Source organism: Drosophila elegans, unplaced genomic scaffold, assembly GCF_018152505.1.
Source record: "Drosophila elegans isolate 14027-0461.03 unplaced genomic scaffold, ASM1815250v1 contig_397, whole genome shotgun sequence".
Taxonomy (NCBI): Eukaryota; Metazoa; Arthropoda; class Insecta; order Diptera; family Drosophilidae; genus Drosophila; species Drosophila elegans.
The window spans coordinates 746,932-762,752 of NW_024545782.1; the positions used below are offsets into that span (position 1 = coordinate 746,932).

The 15,821-nt window shown below is 45.8% G+C and overlaps 4 protein-coding genes across 11 annotated transcripts; 3 read left to right on the forward strand and 1 right to left on the reverse strand.

Moving 5' to 3' along the window:
- Positions 1–751: 751 nt before the first annotated feature.
- On the forward strand, positions 752–2,332 carry LOC121467361. 6 transcript variants are annotated; one of them, XR_005977475.1, is made up of 4 exons: positions 752–1,080; positions 1,190–1,387; positions 1,441–1,501; positions 1,567–2,332. XR_005977475.1 is itself a non-coding variant. In XM_041708752.1 (2 exons), the coding sequence occupies exons 1-2, from the start codon at positions 954–956 to the stop codon at positions 1,381–1,383; spliced, it is 321 nt and encodes a 106-aa protein (XP_041564686.1). In that variant the 5' UTR covers positions 752–953; the 3' UTR covers positions 1,384–1,555. The 6 variants fall into 6 exon arrangements, 1 of the variants encoding a protein (XP_041564686.1); XR_005977474.1 differs by having other exon boundaries at positions 1,447–1,501; XR_005977473.1 differs by having other exon boundaries at positions 1,190–1,501.
- Positions 2,333–3,633: 1,301 nt separating this feature from the next.
- Positions 3,634–4,059, forward strand: LOC121467362. The gene is made up of 2 exons (XM_041708753.1): positions 3,634–3,751; positions 3,809–4,059. The coding sequence occupies exons 1-2, from the start codon at positions 3,634–3,636 to the stop codon at positions 4,009–4,011; spliced, it is 321 nt and encodes a 106-aa protein (XP_041564687.1). The 3' UTR covers positions 4,012–4,059.
- Positions 4,060–5,438: 1,379 nt separating this feature from the next.
- LOC121467360 lies at positions 5,439–6,209 on the forward strand. Its single transcript, XM_041708751.1, has 2 exons — positions 5,439–5,857; positions 5,922–6,209. Exon 1 carries the CDS (start codon positions 5,452–5,454, stop codon positions 5,854–5,856), a length of 405 nt encoding a protein of 134 aa, XP_041564685.1. The 5' UTR covers positions 5,439–5,451; the 3' UTR covers position 5,857; positions 5,922–6,209.
- Positions 6,210–12,093: 5,884 nt separating this feature from the next.
- LOC108139037 (protein adenylyltransferase Fic) lies at positions 12,094–14,268 on the reverse strand. 3 transcript variants are annotated; one of them, XM_017261648.2, is made up of 3 exons: positions 13,253–14,266; positions 12,877–13,080; positions 12,094–12,819 (listed from the first exon to the last, which is right to left on the reverse strand). In XM_017261648.2, the coding sequence occupies exons 1-3, from the start codon at positions 14,095–14,097 to the stop codon at positions 12,426–12,428; spliced, it is 1,443 nt and encodes a 480-aa protein (XP_017117137.1). In that variant the 5' UTR covers positions 14,098–14,266; the 3' UTR covers positions 12,094–12,425. The 3 variants fall into 3 exon arrangements, with proteins under 3 accessions (XP_017117137.1, XP_017117138.1, XP_041564765.1); XM_017261649.1 differs by lacking the exon at positions 12,094–12,819 and having other exon boundaries at positions 12,938–13,075; positions 13,253–14,268; XM_041708831.1 differs by lacking the exons at positions 12,094–12,819; positions 12,877–13,080 and adding an exon at positions 13,134–13,167 and having other exon boundaries at positions 13,253–14,268.
- Between the last annotated feature and the right edge of the window lie 1,553 nt (positions 14,269–15,821).

Here is a 15,821-nt window from a genome sequence, read left to right on the forward strand (position 1 = left end):
TTTTTTTTGAGCAAATATAAAAATATTATGCTTTATTTTAACTAAGTTACGATTTAAAAAAAAAAGAATGAAACGAATACAATAAAATATGCTTTATTTCAGCCAAGAGTTGCGATTTAAAAACAAAAGAATGTTAACATTTTTTTCTTTGAGTCGGGTTCGCCTCTCCGATATTATTTGGCCCGCCTTGCTGAATGTTCTTTCAGACTCCACGACGTAGCCGGAATGCAAAGATATTTGGCGAAAAGGCTCCCAATGGCAGGGAAATCAGTTTGATTCACCTGGAAAAAAGTAATATACTTAATTATATGCAATTTATAGCTCGGCACTTGTAAGAAGCGCACTATCGATGGCTCCATCGATAGTGGATGGGCCACTATCGAAGGTGTCTGCTGCCATCGATGGTGGCTCGATAGTCTAAACCATCGATAGTGGCGATAGTGCCATCGATAGTTCTCCACCTCTACTAGCTTTTGTAGTTTCCGAGATCTCGACGTTCATACAGACGGACATGGCTAGATCGACTCGGCTGTTGATCCTGATCAAGAGTGTATATACTTATATGGTCGGAAACGCTTCCTCCTACCTGTTACATACATTTAAACAATTACAATCTACCCTTTTACTCTACGAGTAACGGGTATAATAAAAACTATCGAAAATCGACGTATTAAAACGTATTAGAAGCAAAAAACGCCAGAGTAGTATGCACTCCTAAATTTAAATAAAAAGAATTGTATCACATGTTACGGAACTGCATCTTTCCCGGAGGGCAGCGCCGGCTAGCCACGGAGTCCCAGGGCGGAGTACCCCCTATGCCCTGCAGTCCGAACAATCGATTCCGACTCATCGGACGTCTCACGTCGATTTACCATCTCTAGCACAAATCAAAACAAAACAAAATTATGTTTACATTAAGCAACTAAGACAATTCGACGAAATTGGTGGCTTCGATGTCCTTGCCACGACGCACCCACCCAACCTTGGGTGCCCCAAGAGAGATGTGGGAGGCACACCCCATCTCCGGCAGACCGGAGTCTATTCCTGGTGGATTAGGATTGGCTCATCTCCCCGCCCAAGGTAACTCACACAACCATCTCGGTAGCTTGTTTACATTTAATTCTTGGTGAGATTAACAAGTAAATACATTCATTATTGATTCCTACTGATAATCTATTCTTTTCGTTAGAAACTTTAAGGCCGATCTCAGACCGTCGCCCAGATGAGAAGCGGTCAAAGCGGAAACAACCGAAAGGGAAATTTTTAGACGCTCAAAGTTCCAAGTGTCAGGCAAAGTCGCCGCACGGCACTAAATTTGGAGGCGTTTGCCAGCCGGGTCGCCTAATCTTGAGGAGCTCCAAGGGAAAAGAAGGGACGTGCTAATAAGGTAAGTACGCTAAACAAATCCCACAAGTCATTAAATTTCGCGACCCAATTTAGATGTAGTTGGACGCGGGCTAGGGTTCGGGCTTGAGCCTCTAAATTTAGATTAGATTTCACAGTAAGTACTTTACAATCTTGACTATATGATATCACAAAACAATAACTAAAACTAATTTATTGCAGAGTTCAACGTCGGATGTGTTGAAACTGCAGCAGAAAAAAAAACGCTGACGGCGAAAAACCAGCGCGAGTCCGCACGGAGCCAGTTGGTCCGGAGGATAGCGCAGCGTAGCCGGAGGCAGTGCGTCGGTGGACTTGGAGATGACCACGTGGCCAGCGCGGGCATTCGTTCCCGGAACGGACTCACCGAGGGAATCTCCGTATCTGGCCGTCTTGGCGGCAGTCGCTGTAGCTGCTGGCGCTTGAGGCTGCTGCTGCTGCTACTGATCGCTGCCAATGCGGCCAATGCTGCTGCTGCTGCTGATGCTGCTGCGGCCAATGCTGCTGAGGCCAATTCTGCGACGGCTGGTGGATGACGACCAGGTTAGGTCCGCCTGGTAAGTTTTCACTGCCCAAATCTTTAAATTTCCGGGGCCCTTTAGTTAGGGTCCCCGGCGGCTTCAATATAAAAAAACACTGTAATTTACAAGTTCCGGACTAATAAATAAACACTCACTTTGAGTTATTTAAACACTAATCACGAACTTAAATTTTGGGTTTTTTTCTGACCGTTCTCCTACTACTTCTTGCAGCAACTAAAGCAAAACCCTGACCTACACCAAAGTCGCTCGCCATGTTCCCTCCCGCTCTCTCAAGATGGGTCAGCGAACGTATTCAAGGCCATCTAACCCAGTTAACGAGCGAACCGGGCTAAATTTAAATAGCTAGATCCTCTCCCGCTATCAATAGTCGGTATCACGACCAAATCTTATCGATAGCGGAACCTGCTGACGTATCGGTTCGTTTCAGTATTTTCCCGACGGCTTCAACTGAAAATGCAACACCACCCTGGATTCCGAGAGACGCTAACACAGAGTTTTAGGCTAGCGCAGGAATACTTGGGAGCATTTGGATTTGGACTATTCGGATTCCGCCGGCCTCGATGCCAAGATGCAGTTCCAACGGTGTCCAACGTAGGGCCCACGCTTTACGGGAAGTAGACACATGCCGATTCTGAGCTCGTGTACTTTGTTATTCCTCTTTCCAGATCACAACCTAATGTCCTTGGCATGGTACACTCCGATCGGTCGTCCTTGAAGATCTTCAAGCTCGTACGCATTATTGCCGACTGTCCTGACCACCCGTGCTTTTAGGAACTTCCGAGCAAACTTTGCATTGAAGGCCTTTTTGAAATCGCTGGGGACAAAGTTGCGGCGATACACTTCCTGACCTGGCTTCGCAAGGAAAGTACGAGCCCTTTTGTCCTACCGCAGGCGACTCCGATCGTATGCCTCTTCGAGGTTCTTCTGCAACTTGTCATGGATCACTTGGAGTTTATCAGCTGTTCTCATCCCAGACATTTCGTGATCACACAGCGACTTCAACTTCCTTGCCAACTTGTAGCTGGCTCCGTTCAGGAACATGTGTCGTCCGAATACGGTGAAGAACGGAGCTTCTCCAGTTGCTGAATGGACCGCGTTGCGGAGGGCCACCTCAATCTCCGGAAGATACGCGTCCCATTCTCGATGGTCTTCTTCTAAGTAACTTCGGATCGCCGCCAACACGCTTTGGTTTACCCTTTCCGCTGCGTTGCTTTGCGGAGAGTGGACTGGCGTTTTGATGTGCGTGATGCCAAAGCTCTCCATCGCCTCCTCGAAGATCTTGGACGTAAACTGGCGGCCGTTGTCCGAATGCACAATTTCTGGAACCCCAAACTTGTAGAACACCTCGTGAATGAGGAACTCCACTACATTGGAGGCCGATGCCTCTTGCATGGCTTTCAGAAATGTGTACTTAGAGAAGTGATCCACCACAATGAAGATGTAGGCCTGTCCCTTCTTCGACCTCGGATACTTCCCCAGGAAATCGATGTACAGCTTCTGGAATGGCTGCTCAGTCTGGACTCTCTCACCGATACCAACTTGCATCCGGAAATTCGGGGATTTCGTCTCCTTGCACACTTCACACCTGCGTATGAACTCCCGGACTTGCAGTGCCATGCCAGGCCAGTAAAACTGCCGCCGTAGGTTTTCCAGAGTTTTTCCCATTCCGCCATGAGCTGCCGTTGGATCCGAATGTGCACGCTCAATTATGCTGTGGGTCAGACTCTGGGGAATCCACAACTTCCATTCGAAGCCTTCCACCTCGTCATCCAGATTTGCCGAAAAGACTCTCTTGAAGATGAGACCATCCACTATCTTCAAGTCTGGTAGGTTGGCCAAGTTTTTTCCCACCTCTTGTAACAACTGCGTGTACTCTTCTCCAGCAAACTCAGTGGTCTCGAATCCGAGCAACTCTGACGGGTCCACCGTTAGCTCTTCAACACAACGCGAAAGGGTATCTGCCACAACGTTCTCGCTTCCTTTCCTGTGTTCGATGTTGAAGTCATATCCCTGGAGTTGCAATGACCACCGAGCCAGCCGACCCGAAAGATCTTTCATGGACATGAGCCACTTCAAGCTGGCATGATCGGTGATGCACGTGAACGGCATTCCTTCCACATACGGCCGGAACTTTCGAATGGCCAGCAGGGCTGCGAGGCATTCCTTTTCAGTGACGGTGTAATGGACTTGGTGACGATTCATCTTGGCCGAGAAGAACGCTATTGGTTGTTCCTGGCCGTCTTCATCCCGCTGGAACAACACTGCACCGACTCCGATCTGGGATGCATCGCACTGGATGAAAAAGTGCCGCTTGAAGTCCGCATGTACCAGCACTGGCGCAGTAGTTAGGGCCATCTTCAGGGACTCTACTGCCAGCTGTGCTTCTGGACTCAAGGAAAACTTCTTATTTCCCGTCTTCTTCAAGGATTCCGTGAGCGGGGCAGCCAAAGTTGCGAAGTTCTTTATGAACCGACGGTACCAACCAGCGGTCCCAAGAAAGGCTCACACTTCCTTCATGGTCCTTGGCTCAGGCATCCGCCTAATAGCTGCTACACGCCCTGGATCCATCCGCAGACGTCCTCCACCCACTATGAAGCCGAGGTAGGTCAAAGACTTGAAGCAAAACTTCGACTTGCTCAGCCCAATGGTTAACCCTGCTTCCTTCAGGCATTCAACGACTCGGCGAAGATACTTCAAGTGCGTTCTTATGTCGGGCGCTAGTATTAGCAGATCATCCAAGTAGACGAACACATTTGAGCGGATTTCAGCAGGAATTACTCGGTCCATGAGTCTCACCAGCCTCTGTGATGCGTTGCAGAGTCCGAAAGGCATCACGCGGAACTGGTAAAGAGGCCGACCAGGAACCGTAACGGCTGTGTATTCCTTGCTGCTCGTGTCCAACTCAATCTGCCAAAAAGCGAACTTCAAATCCACGCTGGAAATGTAGTATGTTTGCTCAATTCTGGACAGGATGCCGTCTATGCTGGGCAACGGGTAAGCATCTTTGATGGTCACATCATTAAGCTTACGTGCGTCTAAGCAGAACCGGTGTTTTCCAGATCTTGACACTACGGTGGTGCGGTTACTCCAGGGGCTTTTGCTCTCCTCGATGACTCCGAGCGCTAGCATCTTGTCGACCTCGTCCTCGACCACCTTCTGCTTCACGGGAGACATCGGATAGGGTCGATCCTTGAACACTTTGGCTCCGTCCATCAGCTCAATAGTGTGTTTCTCCAGACTGGTGGTACCTAAGCCATCCCTCTCGAAAGTCAAGAACTGCTGCTTGATCTCCTCCAGCTCTTGTTCCTCGGCCTTGGAAAGCGTCCAGGACTCGGGATCGGGTTTCTCCTCATCGTCATCCTCGACTTCCGCGTAGTGTTCCATCTCCCTGGCGTGTAATTCTTCGGCCTTCTTCACGCCTTCCGAATTTATGTGGCCTATAATCGCTGGGGCCAGTCCGAATGCTTGCCAAAAATCAACTCCAAAATAAGCTGGCTGCTCCAGGTAAGGACACAAGTAGAAGAGAATGTGCTCTGTCCGTCCTCCGTATTCCACCGGTAACTTGACCCGTCCTATAATTGACCGATCCTCTCCAGAGGCCGTACGGACTGCGGATAAGTACTTCTGGACGGGCACATCCAAGGCCTCGACCAGCTCTCTGCCACCTTTTCCAAGCAGACTCACACTCGCTCCAGTGTCCAACAACCCCGTCAGTTGCTTGGTCAGAACTCGGACTGCGGCGAACGGTCTGGGATCTCGCGATAAACTGCGCCTCACGGCGGCCACTGCTTCGCGTCGGCAGTTCCGACGTTTGCGAAATCGCTCCCTGGCCTTTTGCACCTTACGAGACACCATACGCATCCCGCCCAACTGGTGCTCTGAGAAGATCCTGTTCCTGGTCTCTAGATACCGTCGCATCCTCTCCGCATAAGGTAAGTATCGTAATGCAAACTTATTACTATTTTTAGAAGGTAAACATTTATCTAACCCTACCAGCTCTTCTTCTCTGCGGAACTCCTGTTTGGACGCATCCTCTCCGCCCTCGGATCGCCCAGCCGACCGTTTTCCGCACAATCCGGACATTTGGGAGACACGGTGTCGGGCTTCCCACATCGGTAGCAGAACACTCTGCGTTCTGTTGCTGCGCAGTCACGGAACCCGTGATCCACGGCTCCGCAATTCCAGCAGCCGGCTCGGAACGGATTTTTAGGCTTCGCCCGCACTTCATCCACCTCTTGCCACGGAGGATCCTCACCAGGATCTGGGCCAATCGCCTCGCTAACCTTGGCCTTTTCCGCCAGAGGATACCGCATCGGCTGCGTGTACGTGGTCCGTCCACGTCGTCCAAAACTGCGCTCCACCTCGCAGCACTCTTCCCGCAGTTCATCCACCGTGAGCACGTCCATCGCGTAGACAAACCTTGCGATGCTCTCCCTCAATCCCTTTTTAATAATCTTCACCAGCTGCCGCTCTGACAGTGGCCTTTTCAGTCGAGCCGCCAACTGCTGCATCGCATGGATGTAATCGCCAACTCCTTCTCCGGACTGCTGCTCCCTCTGCAGAAGTTGGTGCATCCGATCGTGCTCCGTCTGATGGCATCGGAACCTATCCATCAGCGAGGCTCGAAGCTGGGATCACCTGTCCACCCTGCAGTGACGCACGTGCACCCAGTACCACTCCCGAGCCCGCCCAGTGAGCAGCAGGTGGAAGTTTCGGAGCACCTCTTGCCACGGACATTGGCACTGCCGCTGCAGGAACTCCAACCGGAAGAGAAAATCTTCCACCGAGTTTCGCTCATCCTCCCCGTCGAAGGATACGCCCCACCGCTCAATTCGCCATTGCTGGTTGGCGGCTGCCGGCCCCACATTGGCATACAGACGCGGCTCCTCCCGGAACTCTGAGGCCCTGCGGTCCTCAATGCACCAGCTGCGGGCCGGGCCATCGTCTCGGTGCGACCTGAAATGATCCGGAGGATACCCGGGACTGCTACTTTCCAACTCCTGGAAATCCAGCGGCCGCCTCGTCGGTTTGGGTGGCACCCTCGGCGGAGGTAGCCTGGAACCGTCCCTGCCGGTGACCTGTGTGTTCTTCGGCACCGCACCTTGCGGGGCTTGACCAGGGATTCCCGCGTTGATCCTTGAATCCGGACGCCTTTGCTCATCCGGCATGCTCTCCAGGGGAAGCTGAGGCCGCTGAGCAGCAGGCCTTAACACCTCGTTCATCAGCTTCATCATCTCCAGGAAGCCACTTCGGATCTCGTCCCTCAGTGCCTGATTGATCCCGCCTTCTTGGGCCTTCCAATGGGTCTCCGCCGCCTGTGCCAAAGCCACATTAACGGCCGACCTTGCCGCGGAATCCACAAAGGGATCGTCGAGTCTTGCGTCCTTATCGTCCAGCTGCAATAACTCATCCGCTGCGGAACCAATTCCCTCCAGGATCTGCTGCTGCCTTAGGTCCTGCTGCAGCTCTGTGTCCTGTGGTCCTTTTTGCTCTTGTTGCAGTCCCTGGCGCAAACGGGCAAGCGGAGTCCTGGGCAACCCTTCCGATATGCGCGGCAAGCCAGCCTCGGTAGCGCCCTCCACATCCGTGGACCACATCTTTTCGTCGTCCTCGCCTGGAAAACCTTTCGACCGAAGCAGGTGATCATGCTTGCTGCCTTGTCGCTTTGACATCTTGAATTTTGATAACCCCTAACACGACTTCTGAAACCCCGAATTCAACGTGGCCACCAAAAGCCCAAATTATGTATAAATAAATAAATTATACTGAATGCTAGTGAATAATAATAAACAATAAATAAACACCACTAAATAATATGCACCTAAATAATACGAATACTTATATTACCAGGCCAATAAATAATAATAATAAATAAATAGAAACAATAAACCATGAATAGATAAGAAATAATTAAGAAAATATATTAAAGACCCCCAAATACCTAAGGCTAAACAAATTCACACCAAACATTAGCTCTTATCAAAAAAACAAGTCCCTCGACTAAATTTCTTTCCCTATTTTTATTTTTTCTTTTCCCAGCCTCAATAAGGGGAGATGGAGCCGATCCCCAGCCGGTAGACTCCGCGCCAGTCGTCTTGCGTCTACAATTTCGTCCGAATTCTCACTAAACAAACCGCTCGTCAACTGGACTAACTTTCAGCTGTGCTGAAAGTCGCCAGTTAAGGACTTCGGCTGTTTGCAGGATCGCATCGGATTTCCTTTTGGACTTTGCGTTTTTCATTCAAGTCGCGGTGGCCGAGCAGCGCGTGACGAAGTCACGGGTCACGACCACACATTTAAGTTTTAAACCGATATGATGTGAAAACGCCAATACCCAGAAAACCCAAGGATCTGCACAAAAAAAAACAACTACACTGTAACCCCAAAACAAGACATTCATTAAAATTACGTTAACAAAAAAAATATGTCCCTAATACCTATATCACAGTTTAATCACCGTTTTTGGTTTAACCTTTCGTGCTTATTGCACGGACGACCTGGGATGCGAATCCTTCGATTTTCTTCGAAGAGGATGTCACCGCCAAATCACAGCTAATCCCTGTGAACTGTGCCTCGGGAGCAATTGTCCTACTTCTAGTGGACACGCCTCCCTTTCTTCCTACAAAATTTAAACAACTTTTCTCCACCAGTCCGCATCCCGGTGCAATTGCATGTGTGTCATGCAAGCCACCGTTCGTGGGCTGGCTGGAGATAATAAATATGCGAGACGCCGTCGACTCGGCTATCACATATTTTATTTGTTAAATTGGGCGCCATATTGTTACGGAACTGCATCTTTCCCGGAGGGCAGCGCCGGCTAGCCACGGAGTCCCAGGGCGGAGTACCCCCTATGCCCTGCAGTCCGAACAATCGATTCCGACTCATCGGACGTCTCACGTCGATTTACCATCTCTAGCACAAATCAAAACAAAACTATGTTTACATTAAGCAACTAAGACAATTCGACGAAATTGGTGGCTTCGATGTCCTTGCCACGACGCACCCACCCAACCTTGGGTGCCCCAAGAGAGATGTGGGAGGCACACCCCGTCTCCGGCAGACCGGAGTCTATTCCTGGTGGATTAGGATCGGCTCATCTCCCCGCCCAAGGTAACTCACACAACCATCTCGGTAGCTTGTTTACATTTAATTCTTGGTGAGATTAACAAGTAAATACATTCATTATTGATTCCTACTGATAATCTATTCTTTTCGTTAGAAACTTTAAGGCCGATCTCAGACCGTCGCCCAGATGAGAAGCGGTCAAAGCGGAAACAACCGAAAGGGAAATTTTTAGACGCTCAAAGTTCCAAGTGTCAGGCAAAGTCGCCGCACGGCACTAAATTTGGAGGCGTTTGCCAGCCGGGTCGCCTAATCCTGAGGAGCTCCAAGGGAAAAGAAGGGACGTGCTAATAAGGTAAGTACGTTAAACAAATCCCACAAGTCATTAAATTTCGCGACCCAATTTAGATGTAGTTGGACGCGGGCTAGGGTTCGGGCTTGAGCCTCTAAATTTAGATTAGATTTCACAGTAAGTACTTTACAATCTTGACTATATGATATCACAAAACAATAACTAAAACTAATTTATTGCAGAGTTCAACGTCGGATGTGTTGAAACTGCAGCAGAAAAAAAAACGCTGACGGCGAAAAACCAGCGCGAGTCCGCACGGAGCCAGTTGGTCCGAAGGATAGCGCAGCGTAGCCGGAGGCAGTGCGTCGGTGGACTTGGAGATGACCACGTGGCCAGCGCGGGCATTCGTTCCCGGAACGGACTCACCGAGAGAATCTCCGTATCTGGCCGTCTTGGCGGCAGTCGCTGTAGCTGCTGGCGCTTGAGGCTGCTGCTGCTGCTACTGATCGCTGCTGCTGCGGCCAATGCTGCTGCTGCTGATGCTGCTGCGGCCAATGCTGCTGAGGCCAATGCTGCGACGGCTGGTGGATGACGACCAGGTTAGGTCCGCCTGGTAAGTTTTCACTGCCCAAATCTTTAAATTTCCGGGGCCCTTTAGTTAGGGTCCCCGGCGGCTTCAATATAAAAAAACACTGTAATTTACAAGTTCCGGACTAATAAATAAACACTCACTTTGAGTTATTCAAACACTAATCACGAACTTAAATTTTGGGTTTTTTTCAACTAAAGCAAAACCCTGACCTACACCAAAGTCGCTCGCCATGTTCCCTCCCGCTCTCTCAAGATGGGTCAGCGAACGTATTCAAGGCCATCTAACCCAGTTAACGAGCGAACCGGGCTAAATTTAAATAGCTAGATCCTCTCCCGCTATCAATAGTCGGTGTCACCACCAAATCTTATCGATAGCGGAACCTGCTGACGTATCGGTTCGTTTCAGTATTTTCCCGACGGCTTCAACTGAAAATGCAACACACACAGGAAAAAAATGCAAAGAAGTATCCTGTAAAGTAGACCAAATGATCACTAACAGATCGATGGATTTAGATATATTCATTTCAAGGCTAAAACAAGCGGCCAGTAATCACAAAGTTGACAAATTAAAAATACTTTCTTACGAAAACATGTCTATTTCGAGAACGTTTGAAAAATAAAAAGATATGTAAATATGTAAAAGCACTAACCATACAACATGTTGTATGGTTAGTGGTAAAAGCCAGTGGAACACAAACTCCTGCAACAGCCTTTGATAAACCAATGATATAATATATAATATTTATAATATATGATATTATATGTGATGTAACAAAGTATTTAGTTAGAGTTCCAGCATTATATAAAAGCGCAAAAACAATACCAAGGGCAATTTTAGATAAATGTATGTACACTTACACTCGGATTAAAGAAAACCATTTTAGCAGACATGTGGACAGAATACATGAGCTCTGTATTAAAATCATAACAAATTGTAACATTGATAAACATAAACCAAACCAATATCAAACTCTAGGCTCAATAGGCTTAATCTGAACAGCTGTAGCTCATGAAAAATAAACAAAGATGGTTGACCTGTTGACTTTGTTTACGTTTTGACGAACCACAGCTGTTCAGAGCCCTTAAAAATTTACTTGTTTTAAAAAATCAAAACAACAAGCAACAAAAGCGGATAAAGGAAGCAAGCTTCGCCATGACGAAAAAATAAACCCTTGCAATTGTTATACAAATTAACACAAGAACACATCGATTTAATTGATATTTGTTCAAAAACAGTGAATTCCGCTAAATAAATCAATCGTTTCTAGGAAAGCTTAAAAAAGCTTATTAAACCGTAATTCTAAAATAATAATAAATTATTACTATATTAATAAAAATATTATAATTTAATTTAAAAACAGCAATCTTATCACTTTTGTTAGTTTTGTCCGGTTGTTCTTTTGGGAGCTAGATTATATAGCCGTCCCATATTAATAAATTAAAAACCTTAAATCAAAAATTTAAATCCCCGAGGGTGCCGACTGGTAATGACACTACATTGACATTACAGATCAGGGGTCAGAAACTGTGTGCTTTGATTTTTTCATATATGTATGGACGGCTCCGGGTCATGGCATTGGAGTACCTGTAACAGTATTAAAAAAAAAACAAGAAAGGAAGCGAACTTCGGCAAGCCGAAGTATATATACCCTTGTAGCCATTGCAAAAATACAAAAATCTTTTTTAAAACATCTAAATTTCAATTTATATCGGCTTGCCGAAGTTTATATACCCTTGTAGCCATTGCAAAAATACATCTTTTTTAAAACATCTAAATTTCGAATTATATGAGAACCCGTTGAAACCCATTGAAGCTGTGATGATTTTCCCCCCATTATTCGATGGTTCCTATGGCAGCTAGATGATGCTGATCAAGAATATATATATATATATATATACCTTATAGGGTCGGAAATGTCTCCTTCACTGCGTTGCAAACTTCTAACTGAAATTATAAAACGCTCTGCAAGGGTATAAAAACTTGTGATATCAAGTTATTGATATGACGAAGTTATTAAGCATTCGACTAAATAGATACATTATTTTTACCTTTGTAGATAAAAAGCTTAAAATTTTTGTTGGAACGGTTTTTTTTGTTACGGAATAATCCTGTTAATAATATTTGGGTACTTTGACTTTATTTTAAAAAAAGCTTCTAATATCAAACAAAATTATAGTAAATTTTAAAATCACCACTTTGGTTAGGGTCCTTAAAAAAATAAATTAAAGATTATGATTTTCTGTATTTTAACTCCGATTTATATACATTTTTGGCCAAAAAGCAGTTTCAGCATAGTTACACTATTTCAGGTTTGCGAAAAAACGAGGTCTGTGAGTAAAAAATCCTATTTAGTAAATATAACACTATAGTTGGTTTGTGCCTTAGTTACAGCATACATTTGGTTGTCTTTTAGCTTAAATTGATCACAGTATAACGTCAATTCTTTTGTTCAGAAAACAATCTACTATAGACAAATTTACATTAACTTGAATAATTTTGCACGAACGTTTGAATAACACAAAAGAATTAGCTAAAATTAATGCATTCAGTAGATTCATGGCTGCGATCCTGAACCGAATTCATTGAACTCTGATATTGACGACTTGTGATTTATGTATGGAGACTGCATTTTAGCCAGACGCTCTCCGACTTCACTTTCCGTCTGAATGAGGATGGGGATCTGTTGAGGCAGTTCGCTGGTGGACCACAGATACAGATCAAGAGTCTTCTCCGTGCAGTCAGCGATGAATCGCAGAAAGGGCCGAATGTCACCCTCGTTGGCAAGCTTTAGAAAGTGATAGTACTTACTACGCTGCTGCTTTGGAATAATAACAGGTGGGTAGCCTGCTCGCATCAGCAGCGTGTTCATTAGCAGACGCGAGGTGCGTCCGTTCCCATCAATAAAAGGGTGAATGTGGACCAGCTTGTAGTGGGCGATGGCCGCATAGCTGAATATTAAACTGTGTAGTTTTATACTAGGATATAGAAAAGTGTTTTACACCTACTTGACGGGATGTAGTGATGTACTGCGCTCCGAGTTTATCCAGCTCTGAAAGCGCTGCATTAACAGCGACAGGTCCCCCGGACCGGGTGGTATATGTCCCCCAACGTACACCTGATTACGCCGAAACTCGCCACCTTCAAGGGGGTCCACATGACCCAAAACACGACGATGCAGCTCAAGGATATCCTTTATAGTGATTTCTATTCTGAACGAAATTAAAAAGAAGTATTTCAAACATGTCACTCGTGGATAGAGAATAAGGGATATATTGCGTTATACAGCGTGTCCGACCCTATATGCATATAAACATAAAAACCACTGGTCAGTTTTAAAATTAAAACAAAACCTGAGAAACATGAAAATAAGTTATTACATACTTTTGCACCAAGCTAGCATTGATGTACTTCATAGCCAAATCCATTCCCAAGATCTCGTTGTGTTCATCGATGGATTTGCCGTCTACAGCCATGCGGGTCTCTAGGATTGACCGCGTCTGGGCCAGCGTCATCGTGTTCCCCTCTATGCCTACTGAGTGGTAAATGTGCTGAAAATAGGCTTCCTTTTTAGCACGCCGCAGGGCGGGTTTAGACTCGTGAATGGCGGAGAGAGCATTTCGTTTGAAGTCCAGCGACTCCAGGCGGCGCTCATCAAGATTCTGCACCACGTCGGCAGTACGCCGTCGGTTGGCCAGCGCCTCCAAGTTGCTCGGATTAATAGTAAGTGCCTGAAAGTAGTACTGATCCGCCAGAACAATGTTGCGCTGGTTGTGCTCCAGGAACTCGCCATAGCGAAGCAGGACTTCAGGGTGTCGGGGGGCTAATGCCAAAGCGTGTTTGAACAAACGCGCCGCCTTTTCATCCTTCCCCGCCAGGTACATTTCATGAGCCAGTCGAAGGGCTCCTAGCGCCTCATTGACGTTTGTCTGCTCCGCTTCCGTGTAACTCGCCCAGATGCTGTCGGTAATGCTCTTATCATAGAACTCCTTAAAAGTGTTGACCTCCTCCACGGAGTAAAGTGCAAACTCGTGTCGCGTCTCCAGGTAGTGGGCAGTGGGAAGTTTCCAGCTCAGACTCGAGAAATTCAATGAATGAAAAACCCAGGCCGCAAGACTGCCGGCGATAAAGAAAAGTGCTAAGTGGTAGATTGAGGGTTGCCTTCGCGCCCTCCACACTGGCTGCAAAAGCTCCGAGTCCGACTCCCCAGGTGCCGTGGCTATGGTCATTGCTCTATTTAAGTATATGTTTCACACGAATTTTGAATACTATGACCGCCAGGTACATCTTCCGATGACTTAAAATACTGAAAGACTTGTTAAAAAAAATTGTTTGTTTACAATACAGCAGTCTGCTAACGCCACGCATTTGTATTTATTTTCTATACATACGAACTTTCCTCCCAAATTTCCATAACAGCTTATAGCCTATTTCCACAGAGTTCCATCCACCTTCCACATCCGTTGAATGGATGGTCCATAATGCCCTCTTTCCACACGGTCCATTCGTTGGAAACGGCTGGAATTTTCAACAAATGTGAAACTCCGATTTCTATAGAGCACATCCACCTTCCACCTTTTGATTTCAGCTGATCTGAGCATCTGTGGCTCGTCAAAACGTAAACAAAATCAAAAGGTCAACCAGGTCATGAGCCACCGCTGTTCAGATCAGCTGAAATCGGATGGTGGAAGGGGGATGTGCTCTGTGGAACTCGGAGTTTCACTTTTTTTTTTTTTAATCTGAACGGTTTTTCAGGGACAGACTGCATTGGAACAGGCAAAACATCGGCTAACTTCGCCTACAGAAAATGACCTCGATAAGACAAAAACTAGAATACAGTCAGAAATGAATTAGAAAATTTGCCCAAATCCTATACCGGCCTATACAGTCGGGTAGGCATGGTCTACTCTGCTCTTAGATTAATACAAATTGTACGGCTCAGAAAAATTTCGTTTTTATTTTATTTTTTAAATTATAGCATTTTAGTTTTTTAGTTTTAATATAACATTTTAAAAATATTTTTTATATAATTTGTAACATTTCGAATTTGTTAACTTTTTAAAAAAATTTCAATTTACCGGGTTTTTCGTTTCCATTTTAGTTAAAGCTCTTATAAGAATTTTTCATCATCAAATTGGCTTGGCATAGCTATTTGAGCATGCAAATAAGCTTATTATAAAGATTTGCAACGGGTTGAATTTTTGAACTCTGAATAACTCCCAAAACCGAATGTTTAGATAAAAGTATCACTGTGGACGGCCGTCCACGTAGTGACGATGAGCACCGGAAAGCGTGCGCAAGAAGACTACTACATACGTACATACATATGTAAGGTGAGCGAAAAAAGTCACCTTACTCTACTTGGTACGTGCTGCCAAAATTTTTTGGTCAGGTTTGGTCCACTTCTGTTTACACTATTTTAGTATTACAGTTATACTTACTCCATAAAAAGATGCACAGGTGCAAAAACAAAAAAAGGTTCCGTAATATTCCATCATAACTTCGAGCGCCTCGTGTTGCTGAAAGAATTAATTGAGCTTACATAGATATGTATGTAAATTGGCTGTTTTAAAATGATTACGATCAAAATCTAAAATTTGCATTCTCTAGTTAAGTTTAAAATACCATTTAGTTAGTAAATTTTCATATTAAGTGTTTTTATACTTATAAAATTTAAAATTGGCCGAAATTGGTGGCTTTGGTGTTATTGCCACAACGCACTCAGCTTTCCTTATAATTATGGAGGCACACCCCATCTGCGGCAAACCGGAGTCTCTTCTAAGTGGATTACGACCGGCTCATCTCCCCGCCCAAGGTAGCTTACACAAACATTTCGGCAAACATTTTTGCAATATCTGCACGCGTATATAAGCTTCGGCTTGTCGAAGCTTGCTTGCCTGCTTTCTTGTTTAAATTTAATTACGGGCAAGATTTTTTATAAAATACGTTCAGA